The 16,725-nt window shown below is 43.2% G+C and overlaps 1 protein-coding gene across 3 annotated transcripts in view; it reads left to right on the top strand.

Annotated features, from left to right (window-relative positions):
• The window catches only part of DSP (desmoplakin), a 49,719-nt gene that overhangs the window by 12,351 nt on the left and 20,643 nt on the right, over positions 1 to 16,725 (top strand). For all 3 annotated transcript variants that reach the window (XM_032768603.2, XM_032768605.2, XM_032768606.2), the window contains exons 3-12: positions 1,492 to 1,640; positions 2,605 to 2,779; positions 6,611 to 6,739; positions 8,438 to 8,488; positions 9,347 to 9,508; positions 10,480 to 10,584; positions 11,452 to 11,547; positions 12,915 to 13,040; positions 14,976 to 15,128; positions 15,992 to 16,146. In XM_032768603.2, coding sequence (XP_032624494.1) covers positions 1,492 to 1,640; positions 2,605 to 2,779; positions 6,611 to 6,739; positions 8,438 to 8,488; positions 9,347 to 9,508; positions 10,480 to 10,584; positions 11,452 to 11,547; positions 12,915 to 13,040; positions 14,976 to 15,128; positions 15,992 to 16,146 — 1,301 coding nt within the window. The remainder of the gene's footprint in view (positions 1 to 1,491; positions 1,641 to 2,604; positions 2,780 to 6,610; positions 6,740 to 8,437; positions 8,489 to 9,346; positions 9,509 to 10,479; positions 10,585 to 11,451; positions 11,548 to 12,914; positions 13,041 to 14,975; positions 15,129 to 15,991; positions 16,147 to 16,725) is intronic.

Raw genomic sequence — 16,725 nt, forward strand, 5'->3', positions numbered from 1 at the left:
CCTTAGCTGTCTCTTCTTAAATGTATCCATTCCAGTTCTGCTCTCAGCTCCCCCAGTTAAATGCAGAGTCAATGGTGTGCAGTGAAGTTATTCTGGATTTACACTGGAGTAACTGGGTTTGATCCTGCCAGGTGTTGAGCACCCTGAACTCTGATTGAAATCAAAGGGAATTCAGGATGCTGAGCACATGATGAGGTTGAGGTCACTGAGATCTGAATTAATTACATGCTCTGCAGAGATTGTGGGCTAAAGATTACATTTTAGGACCCTCTGTGGGCTCCAGTCTCTTCCAGGAATGAACATTCTGGTTCAGAGTTTTGTTTCCTTTTCTGAGTTATTGCATGTGTGTGTCCATGCTTTTGGAAATGCCAGTGCCAAAACAAATACTGTCTCTTTCACCTAATATTATTTCAGTGGTGTTAAAACAAAGTGCTTCATTCTGGCTCTGGGCCACTTGTTTCGCTGTTTAATTTTTATTCTTTTGGGGCCAAAGAGTGTGAATTCCATAGGAATTTTGCCTTCCCAAAGGTGGAGGGGGGAAAAAAACGCATGTTCGATTGTGACTGGTCCCGTGTAGGTGGACAAGTAGGGAGACAGGTCAGGGATCCTTTACCCCTTGTGCAGCGGCTGTGCGCACTGTGATTCATGACTCTGAGGTAGCAATTATCGCCAGCCTCCACAAGTTGGTAGGGAGGAATGTGAGAGGGGCTGGCCATGGCCTGTCCCTGCTTTATCCCAAGTTAATAGCACTGGCCCCGTGCAGAGTGAATTCTGTGATTCTCAGAAGGTATTTCGCTTGAATCAGGACAATGTCTAGCAATTCCCATTGGGGCACAGCACTTACTTGTTACTCCCTTGATTCCTGGGGTGAAATATTGGCTCCATTTAGGTAAATGGGAGTTTTGCTGTTGACTTCTGTGGAGCTACGATTTCATCTCTGATGTTTATAAAGACCATAAGCATTCAAGTCTTTGCACTGAAATTGTCAATGGATTTAGGGGCAGTTCTTAACACAGCAACGTGGGGAATGTGACCACTGTGGATAAATATAGAGACATTTTTCATTTTGAGGGTTAGTATGGTGGTCCCAATGCTGGATTCAAGGAAACTCAAGCTATGTGTACTAAGGAGCCTATCATTATTTTTTGGAAGGATTTGATTTGTATCTATAGTGCTGACGTTTTGGTATAGTGGGAAGTAAAACAAAAGCAGAGACATTAATTATTATTTAAAAGTATAATCACAGAAGAGGAGATTCATAGGGAATTCTGAAAGTCACATTTCAAATCATTATATTTATTAATATTCATTTCTTATTTATTGATTGATAGAACTGAAAGCAAAAAGAGTTTATCAGCTGTCTCCAAGTTCAGTGTGTCATACCTTTTAAATGTAATTGCTCCTGATAACAGATCAAAGCATTATCTCTCTTTAAATAAATTACTGAGCTGGGATTTGTACAATTTATGATTTTTCTTCCCTTTCGTTTAGGAACTGAAATATGGGGATGGCATTCAAATAAGCAGGAACAGAGAACTGGAAGAATGTTTTGCACAGGCTAATGAACATATGGATATCCTCGATGGGCTGATCAGAGAGATGAGGCAAATGGGCCAGCCTTGTGATTTGTATCAGAAAAGGTACTGCCATTGGTGAAGGACAAGAAGAATGTGCTCTCATCACATTGTAAACAAACAGCCTTCTCATTATGCCTTCGGAGCTTTAAAAAAACCCAACCAACAATGGGACAAATGATTGTGATCTTGTTTACCAAAGTGTAAATCTGGAGTAACTCCACTGAAGTCAGTGACATTATCCTGCTTTTATGCTGTAACTGAGATCAGAGTCTGGTCCAGCATGCTGTTCTTATCGTGCAGAATCTTTGGCACATATGAAAGTGCATACCGTTTTATTCCTCTCTGCATGTGAATTGTGTCACACCTTGTACATACAAAGCTGGGGGAAAAGCAAGCCACCTAAGATGTTGAAAAAGATAGCTTTCATGAGATTTGTGGGCTGTGTACACAGGCATTTCTGCAGCAGAGGCCAGCAGAAATAATTACTTTCCATGTACGTATATGAGATTTACTGCTGCGTGTGAACACCACATGGGGATTTTTAGTGTGGAGCTTTAGCAGACAGAATGTAACTCTGTCTGTTTGACCTACAGTAATGATCCTTCATTGAGGATTGGCAGGATTTCCTTCTGAACCTGTCATCCTCACTCCCATTCAGTCAGAAGAACGAATAAGGAGTGATATCAGGGACTCTCCTCCTCACGAGACACAAATTTGCTGTCTCTGAAATGCTCACAGTTCCTGCTGCCAGAAAAGCAAGCGATCAGAACATGGAACTAAACTCCAGTTCCCTTCATGCTAGTGCAAGGCAATACCACTCAGTGGGGCTGGCAGCATTATACTTCCCATGAAATCTCCTGTCTCAGTTGCTATCCTGAGATTTTTGTCAAGGTTCTGTTCCTCAATCAGATTGCTTGGGGGGTTTTCTTGCACACTTACTGGTTCAGCAGGAGATGTGAATTGCTTTATTTACATCTCTTTTGGGTATTTTCCTGGTTCATGCTAACTATTTCCTTTCCCTTTTCAGGCTTCTTCAGCTTCAAGAGCAAATGCGTGCCCTTTACAAAGCCATCACTGGGCCTCGCGTCCGGAGGGCCAGCTCTAAGGGTGGTGGCTGCTATTCCTCTCAGAGTGGCTCAGGCTGGGATGAGTACACCAAACGCATCACCAGTGAATGTTTGGGTTGGATGAGGCAACAGAAGGTAAACCTATCCGAAGCACAAATAGGGTAGTCAAAAATGGTGCAGCACTGAGTCTCACTTCACACTCAGTGGTGTTGTGGGAACCATCAGAACATATTTTAAAAAAGCTTGTGAGACAATGTTGTGTTGTCTCTTCTTTCTTTTTCTTTTAATTGCAGTTCATTATATATATGTATTTTCACTGAAATAAAGAACAGGATCCAGAACCCTATGTGACAGAGAAAAGGTGGCTCTCAGATGATCTAACAAAGACTGGCACAAAGAAATAATGGGCCATTTATTTCAGATTAGTGCTCAGCATTTGCACTATTCCTGCATACCTGGTGTTTTGCCTTCACATATACCCTCTATGCCTTTGATTTATATTTACCAACTGCCCAGTTAAGACCATCTGCCATGGTTTTATCCTTTTGGCCAGTACATTGTAGCTGGTATCCCACTAGTCTAGGAAAGTAGCATTGCTGGTTAGAGGACTAAGCTTTCAAAAATGTTTCCCCAAATAGCAAAATTTCAGATGTGACAAATGTTCATGTGCACTGTCTGCATGTGAAAAATATACATTTGTCTGTGTACACAAGTTGCTGAAGACACCTGTTATAACCCAGTAGTTTGGTTCTGTGCTTATGAGGTGGTTACCCTATTTTTATGATTTGATAAATCCCTTGGAGTGCACCCATTATCTGGCTGGTGGGAGGTGTGGGAGAAAATGGCTGCAATTGGAATTTGCACCAGTCCAGCCTTGAAATTTTGATTTCTATCTATTACTTTTCCAAAACCAAGAACTATTTAATCTGCTTTTATGATAATACGTACGGTTATGGCCCCATCTTCCTAGCTTCTGTTTACGGTGTTTACCAGGTGGCTTTTTTGCAAACCACATGAGGAAAGATAAGCTCCTTGCACACTCCCTTCAATCACTCTCCAGTGCTGTGGGTTCTGTCATAGCTCTAGTACATAGACTGAGGGATGTTGTAAGGGTGGGTGGGGAAGTGCAGATACACTTGCATTGTGCCTGCAGAGGCCGGAAGTCGGTATGATTCCTCTAAACATGCTGGGAGAGGAGCACACTCACTGCTAGCCCTTGTTACAGTTTAGGAAATGGTGTAGCTTGCACAGGGGGACTTTCAGCTACAAGCCAGTGTGAAGACCAGAGATCACCCACCAGCCATTGTACTTAACATGGGACATCCCATCAGACAGGCCTACCTGTACACAGGGAGCACAGGTTTTCTGGCTGCATCCTGCATAGAAGCTCTAGAGGAAAAAGAGGAATCACTCCCCGTGCCAGTTCCCTTAGCTCACCCAGGCGGGGGGCAGCTACCATTTGGCCCCTTAGCACTTCTTTTGTTCAACAGTTCACGTTAGTTTTGAACTCTTCCCTGCTCCCTGTACTCCACAATACATACTGTATTTCACTCCCCCGGAGTCTAGGATCTATTAAGCAGAGCCCAGCTCCAGGACCAAGGTAATGTTTTCCCTTGTAATAGGATACATGGGAAACCATTCACAGCTGTTGCTTTTTGCCTCTGCTTTATTTTTCTTTCATGGTGGTTTGTTGATAGGAGAATCAGATGCTGAATATCACAACTGAATTTCTGTGTTGTATAGAGGGGCAGTGAGCTGGAATCCAGCCACCCCTTATTCACACAGTGGCAATCATCTAATGTTGCTGCTGCTTCAAACACTTTGGCCTTTAGCTGAAATGAAAAGGGTCAAAGTCCTGTGTAACTTATAGATGGACGACTGTATAAAATGGCTTTCTTTGTTGGAATCTTTCCAGCTCTGCCTAACCATGGGTGTGGCTCAGGATAGCAGGTATTGTGGTAGTAGTTGTATTGCAAGGCTGAGTCATAGCAATTTGGTTTCAGGCTGATAATTACCTGATATGCTCTGAGCCCAAGAGTGATATGGGCGTGTATGTGTATGCACAGACACCACATATATACGGATCAATCTCTCTCTAAGGCTGAGATAATATCTGGTAATTATCAGCATGGAAACAGTTCTTCATATCTAATATAGAAGAAGCCAAATATCAAAAAAAAGGATTTGGCTGTGTGTTTATAGTTGGAAGCATAATGATTTTGATCATCCTTATAATGGATTTAATGAACTTTGATATTTAAAAATATTAAAACAAGGAATTGTGATCCTTGACAGCTATTGCCCGGATTCATTGTCACTTTTTCAAAGAACATTTCTAGAGATTTTCCCGTGACATCCCAAATAGAAATGTTACTAACTAGTAGGGCCCTACCAAATTCACGGCCATGAAAAATGCGTCACGGATTGTGAAATCTGGTCTTTTGTGTGCTTTTACCCTATATTATACAGATTTCATGAGAAGACCAGCACTTCTCAAATTGGGGGTCCTGATCCAAAAGGGAGTTTGAGAGGTGTGTGTGGTGGTGGTGTGTGTGTGGGGGTAGGGTGGGGCGGTTGCAAGGTTATTTTAGGGGGAGTCACAGTATTGCTACCCTTACTTCTGTGCTGCTTTCAAAGGTGGGCAAATGGAGAGTGGCATCTGTTGACTGGGCACCCAGCTCTGAAGGCAGCGCCCCACCAGCAGCAGCACAGAAGTCAGGGTGGCAGTACCATACCATGCCAGCCTTACTTCCGTGCTGCTGCCTTCAGAGCTGGGCAGCCAGAGTGGCACCTGCTGACTGAGGGCCCAGCTCTGCAGGCAGCAGTGCAGAAGTAAGGGTGACAATACCATATTAGGCCATCTTTACTTCTGTGCTGCTGCTGGCAGTGGCTCTGCCTTCAGAGCTGGGCTCCTGGCCAGCAGCCACTGCTCTCCAGCCACCCAGCTCTGAAGGCAGCGCTGCCATCAGCAGCAGCGCAGAAGTAACGGTAGCAATACCACAACGCTCCTCTACAATAATATTGTGACCCTCCCCCCACAACTCCTTTTTGTGTCAGGACCCCTACAATTACACCATGAAATTTCAGATTTAAATAGCTGAAATAATGAAATTTATGATTTTTTAAATCTTATGACTGTGAAATTGACCAAAATGAACTGTGAATTTGGTAGAGCTCTACCAATAAGCCACTCTGTCTTGAATGGTCCCTTACCATATGTGCTGACTGCTTATACTAAACAATTGGTTCCACTTCATGTTTGCTGTGACACTAGGAGTACCTTTCCCAGACCCAAAGAAGAGCTCTGTGTGGCTGAAAAGCTTGTCTCTTTCACCAACAGAAGTTGGTCCAATAAAAGACATACCTCACCCACCTTGTCTCTCTAATATCCTGGGACCAATACAGCTATAACTGCATATACCAATAGGCCAGACAAACAGTGTGTCCCAGAGTCGTTCTGGTCTTAGATATACCTGTGCTGCCCCCTATTGAAGTTTGTAAGTTACTGTAATTTATTTTGATGGAAATGTAATGTATAACTGAGAGTAGAATTTGGCTGTATGTGTTTTCACAAGCTACATGAGTCTCATAGAGTCATAGGGCCAGATTCTGTTTCCAGAGACATCAGAGCAGTTCCTGTGATGTCAATTAAGTTACACAGGGGAACATAAAGGAATAGTTTAGCTCAGACCCACTAGAGATGAAAATATACTTTATCTAGTCCAGTTTTAAGTGACTCAAGTGATAATTCCTCAGCCACTATGTTAGGAGCCTGTTACACCATCTAATAAAGATCTCACTTTTAGGAAACTTTATAATTCCTATTCTGAGCTTCCCATTGCTCAACTGTACACCTTACCTCCTAGAGACAGATTTCCCTGTGTGTGTGTTTCCCTGGTGCTTTGTTTTGGATAATATGTGCCTTATTGCAAACAAAGAGACATGTGCTTTCCCTTTTTTCTGTAGTCTGAAATGGAGTTAGTGAAATGGGGTTTTGACGCAGCAGCTATTGAGCAACAAATTAATGACCACAGGAGATTTCACAATGCCATCGGGGACTATCGCTGGCACCTGGACAAAGTGAAAACAGATCTGGTAATCTACTTTCTCCTCCCTTCTAAGTTCCTATCCACAGGTTGCTAAAATGACTGCAGCAGTGAGGATAGCAAGGTGTCTTCTGGTCAAAAGGTCTGGCTGTCAAGATTGCAGCAGCTTTAGGCCCAGATGCTTGTAATCCATCCTGCCCTCTTTGCTGTTCCCTTCTTTTTCCAATATTTCCGTGAAGATAATGATGATATTGAGCAATGATGTGGAATTTCATAATTTTGTACAAACCTTAACAAATGAATCCTCACAACACTTCAGGGGATATGTCAGCATTGTTGTTCCAATTTTATAGCTAGGGGAGTCTGATACACAAAGATTAAGGGCTAGATTGTAGCCTGTAAGTACAGCTCTGAGCAAGGGGTGCTGTGAAGACAGCTCCACCCCAGGAGCAGTCCAGGCAGATATTTTGCCTGACCTCTCTGAGGCATGACAGCTTCCCTGTTCCCCTTTCGTTCTAGGGTGGGGAATGGGCCAGGCCTTTAAAAGGTGCTTCTTGCATCCCCCTGATACTTGGCCAGCAAGTGGGAGGAATGGGGGAGTCAAAGCTCCACCCTTCTTTATTCCTTTCCCATGCACTTGGTCACATGGGAGCTCAAGGGCTCTGTGCTGCAGACCTGGAGCCAAGACCTAAGTATGTCTTTCTTGGCCAAGCAGAAGGGAGTGGAGGGACATACTCCTTTTTACACCCCTGCTTGGACAAGTAAGAAGGGGCACAGTCTAGCCCTAAGTGATTTACCTGACGTTATGCAAGGAGTCAGAGGCAGACCTGAGATTAAAAACAAGAACTTCCAGCTCCGTGCTCAAACCACTAGACCATGCTGTCTCTGGGTATATGTCTACAGTGCACACTTTTTACAGTGGTGTGTAGAGTACATACACTGTAGTCTTTCCTAGCATGGATGTAAATAGCAGCGTTGATGGCGAGGCACTGCTTAGGTAAAGAAAGACACACCTGCACCCTTGGGTATATACCCCTGCACAGCTATTTATACACCCAAGCAATTCCGCCCCCATCTACACTGCCCCACTACCTCCTTACTACTAGAGCCTTATCCTGTTACTGGATGCTGCCTAGCCTTCCCCCACTACCTCCCCAGTGCCAGTGCCTTTCATTGATGTGTATACCTACACGCTGCAGTGTGGATGCAACTTGCTTTTCATTGCAGCATGTAGCTAGACATACCCTACACGCTGCTGCCAGTGGTGTGGTGTGTAGACATAGTGTTGTGGAAATTGGAAGCTATCCACTAGTTCTAAAAATATGTCAGTTCCATGTAATTGCACAGGACACCCACTTTCAGGAGCAGTTCAGTGAATTACAGAGATTATGTGCGTACCAAGCAGCAATAGGGAGATTGCTCATCCAACGCATGGTCAGACTGTCCTGGTGCTGTCCAAGGGGTGCTGGAGCTCTGCGCCACCCCTTGCGGAAGGCTTTGCCAAAGTGTGCAGTCTGGGTCTAAGTTAATTGGGTCATAACGGAAATATGAGTGGACAACTGAGTCTATCTGATGTCAATTCATGAAACAGAGTGTGATTTCATTCAGCCCTAATAGCGATCTGTCTTAGGATTGTCTGTGGCACCCATCACTATAGTATGTAAGCATCCTAGAGTATGCACAGTTCTCTCATCTCTAGGTTTGTCAGTATGCAAAGCACACTAAATAATTATTGTCTTTGTTTCAGCGTGAGAAGGCTGCAGTTCATCAGCTAGAAGAAGAATATGAAACCCTTCTGGTAAGCACAACATTTGTTTACCTCTGAGGAGTTTGGAATGTGTGCTCTGTTTGATTTAATTGCTTGTAGTTGATACAATAAGGATAAAATAGCCTCCTGTGCAGACACCCAGCACACAGCTTGTGGACCTTGCCAGTCCCACTTCAGCCCAATCTGCACAGGGGTGAATTTCATCCTCACTGTTTAAGAGGCAGGTTGGATTTTAAAACATAGATACTGACAGTGTCTAATTCGCACTTTTGTGCTGTATTCTTTTATGCATTTTGTTGACCTGCATTCCACTTCCAGGGGTCTATTCTGCTGTTGGCATATGAACATAACTCCCACTAGCTGTATTGGGATTTAGCGGGGGCAGCAGGAAAACTGACCCCTTCATTTTTAGTCTCCCTTTTATTTTTATTTTTGGTATCTTTCTTGCCTCTGAGATTCACTCCCTACTATTTGCTGCAGTGGTTCCTGAAGTTCACTACTCTCTGATCTACAACAGATTTGTCCCTTGCTGGGCTATGCTAATGGTTGTACCAATAACAATCGCACATTGTGTTTCTCTTTAGATCAGTGAGGCTTTCTTGAACTATTTCCTCCTTTTGGAAGTAAATAAATGCACCTCTTTAACACCCCAAACTCACTCAACAAAATACATACAAATACTGAGTCGTGCGGTTCTTTTTATGCTTGAACCGAATGTTTTTCAGGCACTGGTGACTTCTGGATCCCACTACTTAATAAATCCAGACACTTCGTCTGTTTTCAACAGTTGTCTTGTAACATTTTTTTTGTATTATTTTTAAAAGAAGGTGTATTTTGTGATTCTGATTTTTTTTTTTACCTTTTGTTTTATTGTTTTTTTCCTTATAGAGATCCTCCTTTGAGAGAATGGATCAACTGCGTCAGTTTCAGAACCTCATCCAAGCCACTAGCAGAGAGATCATGTGGATCAATGACTGTGAGGAAGAGGAGCTTCTGTATGACTGGAGTGACAGGAACACAGATATTGCCAGGAAGCAGGAGGCCTTTTCTGTAAGTTAGAGCCAAAAACAACCTCCCTGTGGACTTTGATAATAAATCCTGATAATGGGGCACTGCACTGCTCAGGAGACTGGTACTGTCTGAATTCCTTCACTTTCCAGGTTGCTAGTTTGTATCTACGTGTGTCGGGTATTTGAATCAGGATTGGATGCCTTTCTAAAGATAGGCTCTAGCTAAACTAGAAATCATGGGCTTGCTGCAGGAATCACTGGTAGATATTCTATACCCTGTGCTAAGCAGGAGGTCAGACTAGATAGCCATAATGGTCTTTTCTGGCTTTAAAATCTGTGACTCTCTGGTGCCCTTTGTGATATGGCTTGGTGACCCCAGGCCAGTTCCTTATGGACTGATAGCCACCATTTCCATTAGCTCTTCTGTTGGCAAACTGTGCAGAGACCAATGATCACATGAACATAGAGAAGAAACTACTGTCTCATCTCTATTGATTGTCCCTTGGCACACAGGGAGTGTTGGAGAGATGCTGCATTTAGACAGCTAGACAGTGAAGGACGCAGGCAGCTACAATGCAAGCTTTCTTTCCCAAGCACCACATTCATTTAAAGAAGAAAACAAAATTTACAGTCCTGAGCAGATACCTTTTTAGTCATGTTACGTTAGATTTTGCAAGGTTCTGCAAATTTTCCTTTGATCACTGCACGTAGACAGTAAGAGCTAGAGAGTGGCTTTGGTGCACTGCAGAGGGAGCAGTGCAGAGCTGTACATCCCCAGGAGTAGCACTGGAGAGGTTGTTCTTTTAACAGTTTTTTTTTTTTAATGGACTATATTAATATATCACTTTGAATACATTACATATAATTTAATTTTTATATGCTAGTAGTTTTCTGCAGTATTTTTTCAGCCTTTAACCTTTTTTTTGGAAACTCTTATTAAACAAGATAATGACATGTGATTGTCAGTTTGCCTGTGAAGTGTTTGTTTAATGCTGTGCTTTGAATTCACAGAAACGCATGAGCCAGTTGGAACTTAAAGAAAAAGACCTCAACAAACTTAAGCAAGAAAGTGACCAACTAGTGCTCAATCAGCACCCTGCTTCTGACAAAATTGAGGTAGGTTAGGCTGTCTGGGATTAAACCCAATCCCATAGCTCTTCTGTGAGTGAAATTCCCAGTGAAGTGGAAGGTCTGTAAATTAAATTCCATATTTGTATGGCAGCTCCAGGGAGACTTGTTTGTTGGCAAAACTGATCGCTTCTCTAGAGTGGGGCGGAGGGAGAGTGTGTGTGTGTTTAGAAAATTCATGGTTGGTCTTAAGGCAGTATTTAGATGTATCCTGAATTCCTTCATCTCACATGGATTGATTTATATGAGACATAGTTAACTGTAGCTAGGCATCTCATTCTTGTTGCTCTAATTGTTTAGCTGCCCAGGTTTTGAAGGTAGCCACACCTCTTATTGAGGGATCATTTAATCTGACTGTAAGCACTTTCTCCAACTGAAATCTAGAAAGTAAGTCAGTAGGTAGGCCAGGAAATTTTGTTTTCACAGATTGAAATATGTTGTTTTGTCTTATCTAACATTTAAAGAGACTCCATCAATTTGAAAATAAAATTTCTGTCTGAAAACATTAGAACTACTGTAGTTACAAGTAACATCTAAGAACACTGTAACTGAAAAGTTACTGTCGAAAAAAAGATTTTCCTTTATTTTTCTGATTGTCAAATGCATGAAGTAAGCAGTCCTTTATAGAGAGGAAATGGTGAATATTGACTTTACACAGTCAGTTAGCTGGTCAGTTGCTGCCTTGTTGAAAAGTGGAATTATTTGCATGAGTCAAGTCACTCACGGTTACATGTATTTGCAGTAGCAGACCCTGCCTTTGTAGGTAGCTTAAAGAGAAAGAATCATGTTCTAGGCTGAGATGAGTGGAAGATGGGTGCAATGAATCATGTTCTTTTCTTAAATTAATTTTTGTAGGCATACATGGACACACTGCAAACTCAGTGGAGCTGGATTCTTCAGATCACCAAATGCATTGATGTTCATCTGAAGGAGAACGCAGCATACTTTCAGGTGAGTTCTCGTGTTTGCAGTAATAATGCTCATAGACTTTAAGGTCAGAAGGGACCATTATGATCATCTAGTCTGATCTCCTGCACAATGCAGGCCACAGAATCTCACCCACCCACTCCTGTAACAAACCCCTAACCTATGTCTGAGTTATTGAAGTCCTCAAATTGTGGTTTTAAAGACCTCAAGGTGCAGAGAATCCACCAGCAAGTGACCCGTAGCCCATGCTGCAGAGGAAGGCGAAACCCTCCAGGGCCTCTGCACTCTGCCCTGGAGGAAATTCCTTGCCGACCCAAATAGGCGATCAACTAACCTGAGCATGTGGCAAGACTCACCAGCCAGATACCCAGGAAGAATTCTCTGTAGTAACTCAGATCTAACCATCTAACTCCATCAAGACCACTGGGCTATTTATCTGCTAATAATCAAAGATCAATTTAATTCCAAATTAGGCTATCCATCCTACCATCCCTCCATAAACTTATCAAGCTTAGTTTGAAGCCAGATATGTCTTTTGCCCCCACTACTCCTTGAGCTGTTCCAGAACTTCACTCCTTAGTGGTTAGAAACTTCATCAATTCAAGTCTAAACTTCCTGATGGCCAGTTTTTATCCATTTGTTCTTGAGTCCACATTGGTATAAGCTAAATAACCCTCTCCTCCCGGTATTATCCCTCTGGTATATTTATAGAGAGCAATCATATCTCTCCTCAGCCTTCTTTTGGTTAGGCTAAACAAGCCAAGCTCTTTGAGTCTCCTTTCATATGACAGGTTTTCCATTCCTTGGATCATCCTAGTATCTCTTCTCTGTACCTGTTCCAGTTTGAATTCATCCTTCTTAAACATGGGAGACATGCTCTTTGTGTATCAGAGGTTTTATTTCTCTTTATTTATTCTTCAAGCTTTGTATAACATTTTTTTGAAAATGTCACATTTCAAAAACTCAATTAGATTATTTTGAGTAACGTAAGACCATGTTCTCTAGCCCTTCCTGGAGTAAAATTCAGTGTGATTTCAGTGTGAGTTTTGCTCAAGAAAGAACTGCAGAATTTGACCTGTTGATCTGACCAACAATTCATAGGAAGTTGGCATTTCCCTTACTTCTGTAGTTGATTAAAAGCATGAACTTTGTCCCTAGGTACCTGAAAGCCATTTTTCGTATGTCCCTAATCTTCATAAATTCATATATGTAGGTATCAAGTACCCAGTAACATTATTTGTTTTATACACTGCACTTCTCCATAATGTAAATTGGGATTCTCATGTTGGATAATGATTCTAATTCCTTTTACTTGTGAAAATACCCATCGCTTTTTAAAGGAGTATTTTTTGAGAGTTCTGTGTAACTGAAATTACAATCCTTCTTTGTAGTTTTTTGAAGAGGCTCAATCCACTGAAAACTACCTGAAGAACCTACAGGACTCTGTCAGAAAGAAGTACATATGTGATAAGAACATGTCACTCCAAAGCCTACTGGAACAGATCAAAGAACTTGAGGTACTGTCACACCTTGTAAATTTCATTAACAAATTATGGGCCTGCTCCAATTGAAATCAATAGCAAAACTCTCATCGATGTCAGTGGAAGCAGGATTGGGCCCATTTTGTGTACTAATGCATGCAGTACTCTAGAGCAGGGGTCAGTAACCTGTGGCACGGGTGCCAAACATGGCACGCGAGCCGATTTTTGAGCGGCACGCAGCTGCCTGCTGCAGTCCTGGCCCTCAACCCCCTGTGCCCACCGCTCTCCCCTGCGGGGGCAGGAGGCAGAAGCTTGGTTCTGCGGCAGCCAAGCTTCCCCCTCCCCCGCTTCTTCCCCCCAGCATGCTGCTTTCCTGCCCCTCCTCCTCTCCTTCCCTGCGCCAATCAGCTGCTGGCCCTAGCAAGGGGGTCGGGGGAAGAGCAACAGCGTGCAGCCAGTTCCCTAGAGGAGACAGAGAGAGGTAGGGATGGGGCCTTGGGAAATGGGGGGAACAGGCATATCCCTTCCAGCCTCCTGCCCTCAGCTGCTCAGGCAAAGGGCTGGGAGCACCCCTACGAGTGGAGCGCTCCAGCCCTCTGCCCTGACCCCCCCACACACACTCAGCTTTCTGCCCTGCACCCCCCCACCCCAGCACACAGCCTTCTGCCCTGCACCCGCCACCCCCCCACACATCCAGCCTTCTGCCCTGCATCCCCACATACCCAGCCCTCTGTCCTGACCCTTGACCCCCCACACACATCCAGCCCTCTGCCCTGACCTTTGACCTCCCCAGCCCTCTGCCCTGACCTTTGACCTTCCCCACCCCAGCCCTCTGCCCTGATCCCTGAAACCCCCCCACCCAGGTCTGGAGTCCCGGCCGCAGGCCCTGCTCTGCCTGCTCCCAGTCTAGGTGAACAGAACTGCAGGCTGTCAGCAAGCTGAGCAGGCTGGTGACATAAGATCAGCATTTTAATTTAATTTTTAAATGACGCTTCTTAAACATTTTGAAAACTTTGTTTACATACAATAGTTTAGTTATATAATATAGACTTATAGAAAGAGATCTTCTAAAAATGTTAAAATGTATTACTGGCGCACAAAACCTTAAATTAGAGTGGATAAATGAAGACTCAGCACACCGCTTCTGAAAGGTTGCCGACCCCTGCTCTAGAATATAAGACAGAATGACACTACATTGATGGATCTTTCTTGTGATGTCTCACACGTGGGTCAGCATCATTTGAGTTTGTATTTCAGCTCTTCATAAGCAACTTTGCTGAACATTGTGTTATGTTATATAGTGTGGGCCCAGCTCATTCCCAGGTGTAAAGGGTGCTAGAAAATAGAGAGAACAGACATCAGATGAATCTGTAGGCACCAAACAGATTCTCTACCTTTCCCCCCAAAAAAGTATAGTGTGCTTAATAAAGGATCTAATACATAATTTTATATTGTAGTAGTCTCCCTGGCAAATCTTAAGACCTGACGCTGTATTTGACTTAAATGTTTGTTCATCTGGAGCTGGTCATACAGTCCTGATTTACTCCTGAATCAGAGAAAACAGCCGATGATTTTAGTGGGAGCTTGCCTGAACAAAAACTGAATGAAGATTCTAGGTGGTGTTTGATTCTGAGAGCATGCATAGTGCACTAGGCTCTTTTCATTTGGCCCCATACTTTTGGACTTCACTTTAAATAAGTCATAGATCCAGATAAAACACTATAGGAGGCCTCAGTAGGTGGTAGAGCTGTAGAAATACTTTAATTCACTTACAGCCTTTAAAAAAAAATAACAAAAAAAGCCTGCAGTTTTTTCATAGATCATATCCTGGTCCCATTGAAGTCAATATAAGTTTTGCCACTGTCTTTGGGGAGAGCCAGATGTGGGCCATTGTGGCATTAATACAGATGTGTGACGTGAATATGGTTTCTTTTTTTAAATGAAGTGTTAAAATACAATTTACCTTTCCAGAATGAACGAGAGAAAATTCTGGAATACAAGAGGCAAGTGCAGAACTTGGTGAATAAGTCCAGGAAGATTGTGCAGTTGAAGCCTCGTAACCCAGACTACAGGAGTAACAGGCCCATTATCCTCAAGGCCCTGTGTGACTACAAACAGGATCTGGTAGAGTACTCATTACTGATTGAGAATGAACACTATAAAAAGTAGAGCTGACCAAATAATTGCCAATGAATCACTGGTCTGACAAATGTAACCTTTAATCCTCTATTTGTCAAGATTTGAATGTTTTGAATTGATTTGAATCTTTCTGAATAGTTTGCTCAAATATTCGTAACTGTATTGTGTCACTTAGTTGTTATTAGTCAGATAGATTGCATGCTTTTGTTTCTGTCCCCTGGTTGGATGAATTCACAATTTGTTCTGGAGCAGATATTTACGCATGCAAATGTAAAGTTCCTCTGTGAATCAGAGGGCCAGCACAAGGTTCTTCACACCACTCAAATGCTGGATAGGAGCTGATGGTGAGGACTGCAGGTGGAGCAGCCATTGAGAGGTGCCTGAGCAGCCTTGAATGCTGTGGAAAGGGTCTCCACAACAGCCCTGTATTGGCTGGTGAGGAAGGACATGATGGAGTGGCCCTAGACCTGTATTCATGACTGCACAGTGCCTGAGTAATTGGGCTGTACACTGGGAAGTTTTTTGAGGGCAAATAGAGGAAGGAATCTTCCCTTTCTGGATAGGGGAGGGCAGTGGGATGCATTGTGGCCATGACTGCAGCCTCAGGGCTGAAGGAGCTCCTGGCAGACATAGATGGTGTATCTAGATAATTATGACCCACAAGCACGGTGCTTTGGGAAATGCCAGTGAGGCACTGGGCCTCCATACGCCACGATAGGAAGTGGGTTAAAGCCACAGACACACACCCCCTCCTCCTCCTGGGTTAATGGTCTGTCCGTCTTGCCTAGAAATCCATATTTTGCTTAAGAAGAATGTTTTTAAAAATAATTCTCCTGCTTTACTTACAGAAAACCATCCGGAAAGGAGATGAATGCATACTGAAGGACAACACTGAACGCAGCAAATGGCTTGTAACTGGGCCAGGAGGAGTAGATATGCTGGTGCCATCTGTCAGTCTTATTATTCCTCCTCCTAATCCATTAGCTGTGGATCTTGCTACTAAGTGAGTTACTGACAAGGTTCTGAATATTTTGCCTAGGTTTGGGAAGCGTCTGCTTAAAAAGCCCTGCTTTATAACATGAGTCTAATCAGGCACAGGAGTAAAGGATCAGGCCCCTTATTTGTAGAAATTCACCCCATGGATGAACTTGGTGCATACTAAGAATATTTTAAAATCAAATTGAAAAAGAAATGTTGTCTGGTTGCATCCCTGCTCCCTAATGATCTCAGCGCCTTGGAGCCACTGGCAATTGACACAGATTAGAGCAGACCACAGGTTAATCTAACTTGTGCCAGGGATTGGCCTGGTCTGAAGCAGCTGTAGGATTGGGAACTTCCCCTCTGACAGCCACACTGAGTACTCCTGGACTGCAGTTGTGGATCTGGCCTGGAGAGTCTGAATCATCTTCAGCCAAAAATTTTTGTGGCTCTTGCTGTTTGTGTTACACTTCTAACATCACTTTAATGTGGCCTGCATGGGGGGTGCAGAAGGGATTGTGCCCCTTTTTTTTACTTCTTCGTCATGTGTAAAAGCCTTCTCCCTTTTCACTAGTAGCTTCACATGTCCTCATGATTAAAATAC

Source organism: Chelonoidis abingdonii, chromosome 2 (genome assembly GCF_003597395.2).
Source record: "Chelonoidis abingdonii isolate Lonesome George chromosome 2, CheloAbing_2.0, whole genome shotgun sequence".
In the NCBI taxonomy this organism is placed as follows: Eukaryota; Metazoa; Chordata; order Testudines; family Testudinidae; genus Chelonoidis; species Chelonoidis abingdonii.